This window comes from Aspergillus pseudotamarii (genome assembly GCF_009193445.1).
Source record: "Aspergillus pseudotamarii strain CBS 117625 unplaced genomic scaffold BDV38scaffold_31, whole genome shotgun sequence".
In the NCBI taxonomy this organism is placed as follows: domain Eukaryota; kingdom Fungi; phylum Ascomycota; class Eurotiomycetes; order Eurotiales; family Aspergillaceae; genus Aspergillus; species Aspergillus pseudotamarii.
Genome location: NW_022475045.1, coordinates 186,336 through 198,798, shown reverse-complemented (window position 1 = coordinate 198,798; position 12,463 = coordinate 186,336). Strand labels below are relative to the sequence as shown.

At 46.0% G+C, this 12,463-nt stretch overlaps 6 protein-coding genes across 6 annotated transcripts; 5 read left to right on the top strand and 1 right to left on the bottom strand.

Annotated features, from left to right (window-relative positions):
- Positions 1-131: 131 nt before the first annotated feature.
- BDV38DRAFT_283553 (FMN-dependent alpha-hydroxy acid dehydrogenase) lies at positions 132-1,794 on the top strand (the record flags this gene model as incomplete). Its single annotated transcript, XM_032060061.1, has 4 exons — positions 132-264; positions 326-831; positions 885-1,554; positions 1,616-1,794. The coding sequence occupies 4 exons, from the start codon at positions 132-134 to the stop codon at positions 1,792-1,794; spliced, it is 1,488 nt and encodes a 495-aa protein (XP_031912943.1).
- Positions 1,795-3,110: 1,316 nt separating this feature from the next.
- Positions 3,111-3,415, top strand: BDV38DRAFT_248533 (uncharacterized protein). Its single transcript, XM_032054738.1, has one exon. The coding sequence runs from the start codon at positions 3,154-3,156 to the stop codon at positions 3,379-3,381; it is 228 nt and encodes a 75-aa protein (XP_031912942.1). The 5' UTR covers positions 3,111-3,153; the 3' UTR covers positions 3,382-3,415.
- Positions 3,416-3,493: 78 nt separating this feature from the next.
- Positions 3,494-3,873, bottom strand: BDV38DRAFT_248532 (uncharacterized protein). Its single transcript, XM_032054737.1, has one exon. It carries the CDS (start codon positions 3,809-3,811, stop codon positions 3,614-3,616), a length of 198 nt encoding a protein of 65 aa, XP_031912941.1. The 5' UTR covers positions 3,812-3,873; the 3' UTR covers positions 3,494-3,613.
- BDV38DRAFT_103035 (uncharacterized protein) lies at positions 3,841-6,123 on the top strand. The gene is made up of 3 exons (XM_032050875.1): positions 3,841-4,773; positions 4,843-4,931; positions 5,007-6,123. Exons 1-3 carry the CDS (start codon positions 4,552-4,554, stop codon positions 5,455-5,457), a joined length of 762 nt encoding a protein of 253 aa, XP_031912940.1. The 5' UTR covers positions 3,841-4,551; the 3' UTR covers positions 5,458-6,123.
- Positions 6,124-8,591: 2,468 nt separating this feature from the next.
- On the top strand, positions 8,592-9,526 carry BDV38DRAFT_271735 (SDR family oxidoreductase; the record flags this gene model as incomplete). Its single annotated transcript, XM_032057367.1, has 4 exons — positions 8,592-8,628; positions 8,696-9,218; positions 9,294-9,393; positions 9,455-9,526. 4 exons carry the CDS (start codon positions 8,592-8,594, stop codon positions 9,524-9,526), a joined length of 732 nt encoding a protein of 243 aa, XP_031912939.1.
- Positions 9,527-10,226: 700 nt separating this feature from the next.
- Positions 10,227-10,882, top strand: BDV38DRAFT_271734 (tryptophan synthase beta subunit-like PLP-dependent enzyme; the record flags this gene model as incomplete). The annotated part of the gene is made up of 3 exons (XM_032057366.1): positions 10,227-10,343; positions 10,383-10,664; positions 10,700-10,882. The coding sequence occupies 3 exons, from the start codon at positions 10,227-10,229 to the stop codon at positions 10,880-10,882; spliced, it is 582 nt and encodes a 193-aa protein (XP_031912938.1).
- Positions 10,883-12,463: the final 1,581 nt, after the last annotated feature.

Below are 12,463 nucleotides of genomic sequence, written 5' to 3'. Positions count from 1 at the left end.
ATAAGTATAATACTTATATGCAAGCATTGCGCAAAATGCGACTTCTATCATCTGATCATTAAATCGCCCTCTTTTCTGACATTGTAAACAATCGTCGGCATTCATAGTTCAACCCCCACATTCTTTCTACAATGGCAGACAAGGCACTTCTGTCTGTTCGGCAAATCTCAGAGCACAATGCAGTGCAGGATTGTTGGATTGTTGTCGACAAACAGGTGTGGGATGTGACAGAATTCTTGGAAGAACATCCTGGAGGATCTTCGAGTGAGACATACATCCACACTTAAACACTACAGATATTAACACGGTCGCATTAATTATGCAGTCATCCTGAAATATGCAGGTCGCGATGCCACCAAGGCTTATTCGGAAGTTCATGCTCCAAGCGTTTTGGCAGCGAACTTACCCCAAGAAAAGCATATGGGTGTGCTGGATGAGTCCACGATCGATGACGAATGGGCCAAGCAACCACCTACTGAGAATCCCAAAGTTGTCCATGACCATGAGAAGCCGCCATTGCATACCTTAATCAATTCGCACGATTTTGAGCTCGTGGCGTCAAAGACTGCCAGTAAGAAGACATGGGCGTTTTACTCCAGTGCCGCAACAGATCTTATCACCCGGGACGCCAATAAGTCTTGCTTCGACCGAATCTGGTTCCGGCCACGGGTGCTGAGGAATGTCCGATCAGTAGATACGAAGACTAAAATTCTTGGGGTCGACAGCAGTTTGCCATTATTTGTGAGTCCTGCAGCTATGGCAAAGCTCATTCATCCCGATGGCGAGTGCGCTATTGCTAGAGCTTGTGGGAACAAAGGTATTATGCAAGGAGTGAGCTCGGTAAACTCCCCTATCTGTTATTCTCCGTCTAACGAGTCTATCAGATCTCCAATAACTCCTCGTACACAATGGAAGAGCTTAGAGACACCGCACCTTCGGCGAGCTTCTTTTTCCAATTATATGTCAACCGAGATCGTGAAAAGTCAGCTGCGCTCCTCCGTCAATGTTCGGCAAATACTAACGTGAAAGCCATCTTCGTGACGGTTGATGCGGCTTGGCCGGGTAAAAGAGAAGCAGACGAACGTGTCAAGGCCGATGAAGGCTTATCCGTACCAATGGCTCCATCCAAAGCGAAGAATGACAACAAAGGAGGTGGGCTGGGACGTGTGATGGCCGGTTTCATCGACCCTGGACTGACTTGGGAAGACTTAATGTGGGTACGGCAGCATACACACCTTCCTGTTTGTCTAAAAGGCGTGATGTCTGCAGACGATGCCATGTTGGCTATGGAAGCCGGCCTCGACGGTATTTTACTTAGCAACCATGGAGGGCGGAACCTTGACACTAGCCCTCCATCGATCATTACGCTTCTCGAATTACAGAAGCGCTGTCCTGAAATCTTTGACAAGATGGAGATTTACGTGGACAGTGGGATTAGACGCGGGACCGACATCTTGAAGGCTATCTGTTTGGGCGCAACTGCAGTGGGCATGGGGCGTAGTATGCTGTTCGCTACTAACTATGGTCAGGAGGGTGTCGAGCACTTGATAGAGAGTAAGTGATGAGCCTCGTCCCCTTTAGACTTTGTCTCTAGTCATCGCTTACCATACCTTAGTCATTAAGGACGAGTTAGAAACAGCTATGCGCAACAATGGGATTACCACACTAGACGAAGCCGGCCCACATCTAGTTCATACAGCTGACATTGACCATCTGGTTCCCGAATCCCGCCAGCACCCATATGCACGAAAAGTTGCCAAAGGGCGACGTTCATTGCACTCCTCCAAGCTCTGAACAGCTGTGGAATACCCACAGAGTTGTATATACCCACTAAAAAATATGAAAAGCTTGTCTTCGAGTATTTCGATCAGCGCGGGCACATGATTGTTGGATTAGAACTTAATCACGTTCATGTATTGGTCTCCTATTGGTCTATGATATTCTTACTCGATCGCAGTCTGTAGGTTTGATAAGATGCAGATATACCCAAAGCGGCCCGTGTGTTAAGAGTACGTAGATAAATGGCTATCAAGATCGTTAAGGTGTTTCAATAATTTAGCGGTGACATATCAAAAGTATACGTGGGATGAGAAATACGGCACGTGATAATAATTTACGCCATAGTACTACATATGCTTTACCTGGTCGAGCCTCCAATCAGAGGCATTAAAGGCGCAAGAAACAATGTGAGAGTAGCGGACCTGGGAGGAAGATGAGATACCCGTTATCGTGTTTATATTGACCACATCACCGAAGACTGAAAGTGGAAGGTTACATATATAGTACAGGGAGGTGACTGGGGTGTATCATCATCATCATTTGGTAAGGTGAGGACCAGAGTTGGGTAAATTAAATCAAAGAAAACCAAAAAGAAAAAGAAAAGAAAAGAAAAAAAAAATTTGGGTTAGACATAAAATCAATTACTTCATTCAATTAACATATTACGGGGCATTGAATTTCTTGTTCTCGTGACTCTCCCCCAATGGGATGGCATGCAAAACAGGGGTCGATCATTCCCTATACTACAGTGCATCTTGAATCCCAGCCCCTAAAGTACTGCGTAAGTTTAATCCTACTGCCTACAATACTGCGAATTACTGCGTACCTTCGATCCTGCCCCAATGTTTCCACCCGTTTTCTCCTCAACGCGGTATCTTGAATCCCAGTCTATGCTTTACACAGTACCTTTGGTCATGTCCCCATAATAATCGTGTCGTTTAGACTAATTCTGGAATGAAAATGCCTCCCGGAAAATGGGGCCAACTCCGATCGACAACAAGGTCGCTTGGATCCCCACTTCACCGCCTCTCGCCTGAGTCTCAAACTCTCAACAGTTGAGAGAAATAATGCGGGATTAGAAATTAAGATGGACTATTGTGAATCATGCGGACGACGGGATTCATTTACTCTTCCTGTAAAGGGTAAGAATCCTCCCAACTCGGTAATATTATGGAAGCTTCGTCATTGATCCGTCCGCTTATCATCCGGGAAATACTAATCGTAATTTATGTACTCCGTACTCCGTATGGACGGTACTGACTTCCCCGCGGTATTTGTCCTCACGAATCAATTGCGTCACTGACTCTACTCTGTACTCATTGCAAAACAAACTGCATACTACATGAGATAGTAGGTAGCAATAGAGAACATCCAATGTTGTGCCGTCCTATCGTAGGGCTGCTGTTACTAGTATTACCACACCACTTTCGTTTGTCCGCTTACGCTGTCTCTGTGTCATATTTTTGGCTGAGGACTCTCTCACGTCGTCCACCCATGAGTTCACCACTACTTGTAGCACCACCTGGCGTGCCTCGCGAGGGCAAGGCGACAAATTTAGTAGTAGTCTATCCAGCCCCACTGCTGGAAGATCGCAACAAGTAGTACCTACCTGGTGGAGTCATGGTGGTGACATGGAATTTTCTGTTTCGAAAGAAGAGAGGAAGTGATTGGATTGGTTCTATACACCACGCTAGACCCCTCTGATGTGTTCTAAAGTCAGTTAGAAATCATTTTAATAATTCAAAACAGATTATTGAAAAGCACGAGGGAAGAGAGGGGAAACTCAGGGCAGACCGGTGCATCAAGCTTCGATGCACCAAGGGTTGACCAATGTCTAATGGCCACAGGTTCCGGGACGGGCAAGCGTTTTCGTGATCATCAACTGACCATTCCCCCCGGTGTAGCGAGTCGTAGTCATAGAAATTCCTGGATTGCCTGATCTATTGGCTGTTTTACCACCCGTAGCGCCGGGGAATATGCATGCTTGTACATCCGGTCCTTGAGGTCCACGGATGCGTTGAGTGTACCCCATACTTTGATACTTGACTCTTATCCTGCTGAAGACCTGATATGTAATGTATGGAACCAACCATCATTACTTTTTCTTTCTTTCTTTTTTTAATTTTCGCATTTTACCCCACCTCTACCCTCCTTTTGGATTATTTTCTCTTTTTTTATTTTATTTGATTTTATTATGATACAGTTGTTTAAGCGAGAAGATCTGCTTGAGTGCGACGAGTAGATCTGAACACTATTGGAGAAATAAGAAAAATAGTCCGTTGTGTTTCGTTAATTACATTAATACATACCCAGTTTTGTGTCCGCCCAGGCGACACCATCGATCGATCCATTTAGTCGGGGAATTTGGTGGGTTACTACTATTAGCAACCCGTCGACTTGGCCAGACCGCCCCAGTCCAGTCTGCGTCCACCGGAAGGGTGAAAGTGGATAGCTCACTCTTCCCCCCCCCCAACGGTTCCTGCAAACATTCAGAAGTACAAGTACTGAGCTCTCCTCGACTGCATTCCATTCCCTCCTTCTCTCCAGTTCCTGCTCATCTACCCAATACTTTTGGATTCCTTCTTTTCGTTTCCTTATTGAATCGTCTGGCGTATATTACCTACGTTATATCCTTTCATACTCTATAATTCACACTATCTACTCGAATAGCATCTACATACCCATATCCCTTCCGGGCATCTCAGCTTTAAGACCCCATACCTTCTTCTTCTCTTGAACATAACATCCATTAACTGCGCTACTATTTTCGCAATGGCAGCTCCTCGCTCTACTTCTTTGCGCGCCCTTCGCCTGCTCTCTCAGCAACATACTGCCACACCCTGTGTCCGCCGGAGTCTGCACATCACCGGTGTCAATTCTGCACAGCCTGTCAACGTTCCGGACCGTACGTCTTTGTACGCTACTCGCAGCTTGGCAGACCTTCAGAGGGAGTGCCACAAGAGGAAACTGGGAGCCAGCGGCAACCAGAGTGAGGTACGTATCACTAATGTTTCGAGCATAGCTTCCCATCGTACCCGAACTAACCACTTCCACCCCATACAGCTCGTTGAGCGCCTTGCCAACCATGACTTCCTTCAATCCCGTGCTTTCAGCATTGCCATGAGAAGAATCAATGGCAGCTCTGCAGCAGAGTAAGTGCTTAAACCTCGAGCTGCTCTCTTACCTCGGCACAAAGGGCTCAACGCTGACATCACTCCCCACTCTAGTCAATCTGTTTCCACCCGCCAATTCAATACATCTCGTGCCTTGAAGGCCGTCAATGACTCATCCACTGTGGATTTTGCATACCTGCCGTCCATGGACGAGGTTGATGCCCCTGCTCGCCCCGCCGATACTCGCATTCCGATCCTTTCCGATGTCTACACCAACTACAACTCGAGCCAGCCCTCAAACCCACCCATGAAGCCCCAGGTACACACTATTTCCGGGGGCGGGGCCGATGTCGCAGTCAGCCCCATGGCTGAAGTTGTTGACAACAACTCGGTGGATATCGACCCATTCTCGCTAACCGAGACGGTTGGCAAATCCCGCTTCGGCGAAGAGCTCTTGAAGTCCCAGAACGGTTCCAAGGAACCCGGTGTTGTAAGAGAGCTGTGGACCGGATTTTTGGAAGATATTTTAGGATCCAAGCAGCAGAGTTACCAGAAGCAGCACTGATTTGACTAGCGTTGTTTGTCTTGTTTTACTTTAGCGACGATTGATTTCCACTGAAAGTGGTCTTTCTATTTTCTGATACTTATTCTATCATCATGATGCTCAGTGATGCTATCTATTCACAATTTGATGAACATAAAGTGGTTCAATATCTCAGTGTTTCTATTGAAAAGCCATCGTAGTGAGCACTATCTCCTAATCGCAACCAGAGAACTCCAGACTCGAGAATAGGAAAAGAGTCACACCACCTCAAAACTTATGAATTGACGTCGATCATCCACGAGGCGACCAGCCAATCAGTCACTCCGTACCCCCGAGTCTAAAGGGACAGGATAACCCTAATAACCTAGGTAAGCACAAGGCATGCTTCTTCGGCATTCGGGAAAGATTCAAAAACTATTCAGTATGATTATTGATTACGATGATCGGAAATATGGAGCATTACTCGATGGGGGGGATAAACGATTAAGGTTCTCCGATCTCTTCCGATGTCTGAAGAGTCCGTATCCAAGATCTCCATAAATCACATGCGGCATGTGAACTGGGGATTTATGGTCTAATCTGAAACTAGGGTCCACGATTTAAATCCCCATATTGTATTCTTGCCAGTGATTTCATAGTAAATACATGTTTTCGACTTTCAATTGTGTAAATACCAAAGGTGGTGTTGTAGACAAATGAGATAAGGCCATGGTTTACAGTGAGTCAAAAGTACCGTAGATCCTTTTCTACCGGTTCAATTAGATTAGATCCGGAAATGAGCCAGAGTTAGACTAATGGATCTATGACGGTAATACTTACGTATAACATTTATGTGCCTTGACGTATACTTATTTTACAGATTCGGTAGTCAATGGGGCTTGCTATGTTGCAAGTATGCAGTATAGTTACGTGAAACGAAAAGGCATTCGGGTATTCCGGCAGCACGCCTTCTCCTGGCTTAACATACAGTACGGATATGCGGTCCTCTTTGAAGCGTGGGAGTTACAGTCCGATTCTGTATCTACCTGTGGTATCTAGGATGAGCTTGTGCTCATTCATCGGGGTCATTGTCGACTAGTTGACGACAATAATAAGCTCATAGGGGAACAGTGGTATTTTCCTGGCTGTGGATTCTACTGTTCCTATCTCACGATGCTTTTCAATAGGCCTTAACGATACCGAGTATAGCTTTGCCCTAATCTTTGAGTCAACATCTTAAATTCTGGACAGAGCCCGGTGATTGGTCGATATATTCTGTAGATTTCTGATGCCCGAGTGCATAGTAGAACTGGGTTTCAGTCCTTGGAGGTCACATTGGAACTTCTCTGTATTCTTGAACAATCCGAGGATTTGATGATCCTAGAAGTGATTCATATGTCTGGGTTACTTCAGCACCCGCGAATTGGAGATGGTGACTCCGCCCTGTATCTGCTTGCCACCTGCACATCTAGATACGGTCTGTATCGTCTTTTGACCTTTTACAAGTGGCGGGCATTCAACGCAAACGCAAAGAGACAAGGGGCCTCCAATACAGCCCAAAGCTTGTGACATCAAGTTTTACAGCCTCAGAAATGAGCTTGAAGCTCCAATACACTGGTATCTTGGATAAATACGAAAAAGAAGGACGAAAAGATTAAGCTAAATTATCCTACAATAAGGTAGAACCGTATATCCCTGCTATCATTGCCCTGGTATCTCACATTCATGACGTTTTTGCTTACTGCGCACCATCTAACGTCGTACATCTTCGCCTAAGGCCAACCATGACCAACGTCCAGGCATCCCTTCAACAACAATGACGGAAGAGGAACGCGTCCTCCTTTCTGGAACGAGTTCGAAGGAACAGTTCCCTATTGGCCTTGAGAGGAAAGTGGATTTTCGCGATGCGTTGCAAGTTCAGGTTGTACTCAGTTCCTCATTGGTCTAGTTGAGGTGAAGTCATGCTGATGTGGAACGGTTACGGTGTATCGAGCACATGGCTATCCATGGATGAATACTTTGCTTATACAATGATTGCATACCTACCATGACGGAAAGATGGTGCAACTAGTAAGTAGCGCATGGCATCAGTCAGTCAGCCTACCGTTACGAAGAATTACTAGGATCATGGCAGCTAGCAATATGCTAGATTGACCAACATCGTGAATGATCAACCCCAGATTACATATATGTTTCAAAATTGCTCGAAATCTCAGAAGAATACCGAATATATACCCTTTATCAATTATTGTCCTACGAGACCTATTCGTCAAAAAGAATATATACACAGACAGCCGCCGAACAGGTGACATCTCTCAGGTTATCACCAGCTGTCCAAGGAGACATTGGCAATTTATGAACCCTGTTACTGCTCTGAGCATGCGAATTTCCCAAATATCATGACAAACTCGTTGATGTTCTCGTCCTCTATTCCAAACTCCCAGATGTCAAAAGGGAACAAGGAAAACCACTGGCTCTATATGACATGCAATTTCGGAGAGACTTGCCAATATTCTACTGGAATTTCCGTGCCGACTGGGGCATAAATACACCGTACGGTGAAGCTTTTGGCCCGTTGACCCTGAGTGCCGACAAATGCAAAACTTGAGTCTACTGAATCGGAGCAGATTTGCCGCTGTATCGGTGCCGACTGAAGAGACTAACTTTGAAGACCTGGTTTGGTATGCACTTAGACGATAGTGGCAGATGCAGAGCTGATTATGAGTTTGAAAATGGATATATGGAGTGAAGATATGGACGGAACAAGGGTCTTTTGCAATGGGCCTTGTAAACATGGATTCAACAGTCAAATTGTCGGCGGAGTGTCAGACGGTCCCCGTCCATTGGCAGATAAGTACTATAGTGGAACCTAATAAGTAGATTTATTCCAATTGGCTGACATATACTAGTAGTGCGATGCTGTTGAGGATGGAAATTTACTCAAACTTCCACCAGGTTGACCGGAAGCTGGATCTAGTCCGCCGTAATAGACGCCCCCACATTTAGTCCGAAGTACTATATATTTAATAATAGTATCTGTCTTGGTTCCAGGTTGCCACTGGTGATCTGAAGAGAACGAGTTGAACAACTGCCTCTCCGTGACCAGTCTCTCTAATCTCGTCCTTCCAAAGCAAATCATCCAGTTCACATACTACTTAACTTCGGTGACTCTCAAGATGGGCCAGGTTATTCTTATTACAGGAGCAAATCGAGGTGAGTCTCCAACACATTTCAGATATGGTGTACCTGGGATAACACGACCATACAAGCATTGGGAAAGGCCTTACGGCACACTACCTTAGGGGGACGGACACCAGTGTCATTGCAGCCATCCGAGATGTCTCAGCTGAGAACACAAAAGAACTACGTTCTTTGCAAAAGGGCCCTGGCTCCCAGTTGATTCCCGTGTCGCTCAGCCTCGACGTCCCATCGAGCGCCACCGACGCAATTGCCGAAATACAAACGCAGCATCACATTGAACACATTGACATTGTCCTTTCCAATGCAGGAATTTGCAACCACTGGGGCCCTGTGGCGGACATGACTGACGCGGACATGCTTTCCCACTTAGAAGTGAATGCCCTTGGACCACTGAGACTGTTCAGGGCCACAGCGCCATTGTTACAGAACGCCAGTCAGCCCAAGTTTGTCTACACCTCTACTTTATTGGCAAGCCTTGATGGGATCGAACGCCTTCCATCCTTGGCCACGGCTTATGGAATGTCCAAGGTAGCGGGTAATTACCTGGTCAGAAAGATTGATGCAGAGCACAAGAACCTGATCGCTTTATGCGTCGACCCTGGGTATGTCCTAACCGTATAATTCTTCTCCTTGTCCGGCGACTTCAGGATAGTTCCTTGGATACTAACCTTGATCAGACTTGTCCAAACAGACATGGGTAGTCGTAATGCACAATCCATTGGATTAGAAAAGGCTCCATTGGCCGTTCAGGAGAGCGTCCAAGGAATTATCAAGCAGGTGCGTATAAAGCATAATTTATCCTCGTCGTTTTCGAATGGAAATGCTGACTTCACTAAAGATCAATGAGGCACAAAAGTCAACTACATCTGGTCAATTTGTTAACTACCTCGGCGAGAGGGTACCCTGGTAGGCCAGAGATAAAGTCAGATTAGTAAAGAAGAGCCATCATAGATAGAATACAACATGGTCCCAGCCCAGTCTTATTCTCATCAATAGTGTGTTCTGTCTACTTGTGTGAATGATTAGGTTTCTCACATTAAAAAATGCCTGGGAGAATTTTAAATTTCTGGGCAAATATTTCTGGCCAAGGGTCAAAAGGTGCAGCATTCCAGCTATCCTATGGGTATTAAGCATTCAATTATTTTGATGTGCAGTACTTTGGCCTGTAATAACCAACCGGCCCCCTACGACGCAGGAGTCACTGAACCCGAAGTTCTCACGACAATGCTCCCCAAATCCAAGTAGAGAATAATACTAAATAGAACGCATCTTAGAAGCCTGTAAGTAATGCCATGCTGTTTTTCTTCGTCTGGCTGCTTTAACCTCTATTTATGATTCATCTTGTTGAACGGCGTCCGCTTTGTCAGCGGGAAGAGACAATACTCGATGCAACTAATGATCTCAAGGAACCTACCAGGTTTATTTGGTTACCATTTAGATATCAGCGCACGCAATAAAATCCAGAGAGGTGAGTCATGGAGTTAGCCAAACATTGTTCTTTTGGGGTGCTTTCATTCTTCAGCCTGGTGATGCCCTGTTCCTCCCTGCTATTCTCTTCCCCTCCGCGTCGCTTCATCTTCTTCCCTTCACTTCGTTGGTGCACCGTTTATATGGGTGCTGAGGATGTCCGTCGGCAGGCCTTGAATGTGTTCCGTATGAAGCTTCTTGGTGCCGAGGTAGTGGCTGTTATCAGTACAACTGGTAGCTATACTCTACGTGATGCAGCAGTCAATTAAGTGCTGCGGGCATGGTTTACAAAACTCGAGGATACACATTATATCCTTGGTTCTGTCGTTGGGCCACACTCTTTCCCAACCATTGTACGCACCTTTCAATCTGTGATAGGCGAAGAAACTAAGCAACAAATAAAAGAGTCCATTGACAGGCTTCTCGATGCTGTTGTTACATGCGTTGGAGGTGGTAGCAACGCATCTGGCATGTTCTATCCCTTTTTACAAGAGTCAGGTGTCCAGCTTTTAGGTGTGGAGGCTGGTAGCGATGGTCTCAATACGTCTCATCAATCAGCAACGCTTTCTACGGGCAGTAAGGTGTGCTTCACGGAGTCTATACCTATCTTCTACAGGATGAGCATGGTCAGGTTTCTGGGACGCACTCTATCTCTGCTGGTTTGGACCATCCAGCCGTGGGACCTCAATTGAGGTCTTGGAAAGACAGCGGGCGGGCTCGGTTTATTGCTGCCACAGACGCCCAAGCCCTGGCCGGTTCCGGGTATTGGCAGAGTATGAAGGTATCATCCCGGCTTTAGAGTCCTCACATGCCGTGTTTGGCGCCATGGAACTAGCCAAACGATGAAGAAAGGGGAAACGAGCATTGTTCTGAATCTTAGTGGGAGAGGCGACAAGGATGGTCAGAGTGTTGCTGATGCTTTGCCTTGGCTGGGGCCTGAAGTTGAATGGGACTTGAGATTTTGAATACTTACGTTCTTACAGATGGTGAATGACCTTACTCTGGATATTTTGAGAGTCTGGGGTATACTTGATGCTTACTCACATTGATTCGCAGCAAGGCGAGCAAACCAATCCCTTGCGTAGATCGCCCTTCGCTAGCACTAGAACCCTGCTTATGAAACAATAGAATCAGCACTAGTTAAGAACCCTTTATCCCAGATGTCTTAATATAACCCAAAATTGCAACAGGTTAATCCGTGTGGGAAAAAAAAGCAAAATAGTATAAATTGTACACTAGAACGACTTTTGTCTATAATAACCACCAACTAGTGTTTTCCCTTTGTTTTGGGTGTCTCACCTGGCCTCTTCTAGATCTGCCGAGAATCTATTTTAATACCTTTATACCAAGACACACCTTCTGAGTTCTGTGATGATATAAAAATAGAGAGTGGAGTTCTAGATCCCATAGTCTACCGATAGTATTTTGCACGTGTGATATCACGTGGGATGAGTAGGAAGCCACCCTGGCAAACCAGGATAGAGCAAGATAGGCAGATCTGAAGATTCGGTACAGAGTATGTATGCACGGGGTTCTCGGTGAGCGCTTGAGAAGCGAGCTTTAAAGCACATTCGATGATATTTCGCTTGTGCAAAAGCAGGAAATCGGTAAGGGACAGGCTGAAAACAACTGGTCACTTACTCCGTATGCATGACTACTGCTTGAGAATGCCAAATTTCAAGGGTTGCCATGCAGGAACGGACGTATTCGAATGTGTTTGCATGATCGGCATCCTTTGTCTTCTTCTCAAGATGCTGTTGTGTTCCACCCAGGAGGAAGAGAGCACGGCTGGCACTCTTATCAAAAAACAAAAGATACCCTGAAGCCGGCTTAATGGTCACGATGTCACACTTTTTTTTCCCTCACGACTGGGGTACGGAGACGGCATACAACCTGCTCCGATACCATAGTACACAGTAGGAGCAGTACTTCTGTTGGACAGAGTTCCAGCAGTGGGCCCATCGTGGAGACACTAGAGTCAGTGCCTAACATTACGTTAGCAGCCACAAAAGAACCGCAGCCACTCGCGTACGTATAACGAACGCCTCTTAAGGTCATGTATAACCCGCAGTACAGTCACATTGAAATCGTGGCGAAAAATGAGGGCAGTGGGGCGCCCGAGAGTGCGTCAGCTTGCAGTCTAGAACTTTGGTCGTGACCAAACATCCCGTTGTTTTATTCATTGTAGTGAATCAGATCGATCAACACCTGCAAGGAAAGAGACAGATCAACTGGCTTATTTTTTGGGGACCTCAAGTTGGGGGGAGGGGACTGATCAGATTTCTCCTATTTACACGTTAACCAAGTTCAATGAGTTGCCTTGAGCGAGTGGATCGGCAACTGTCATGCCAAGAGGGGATTTTGAAACACTTCCGAGGTT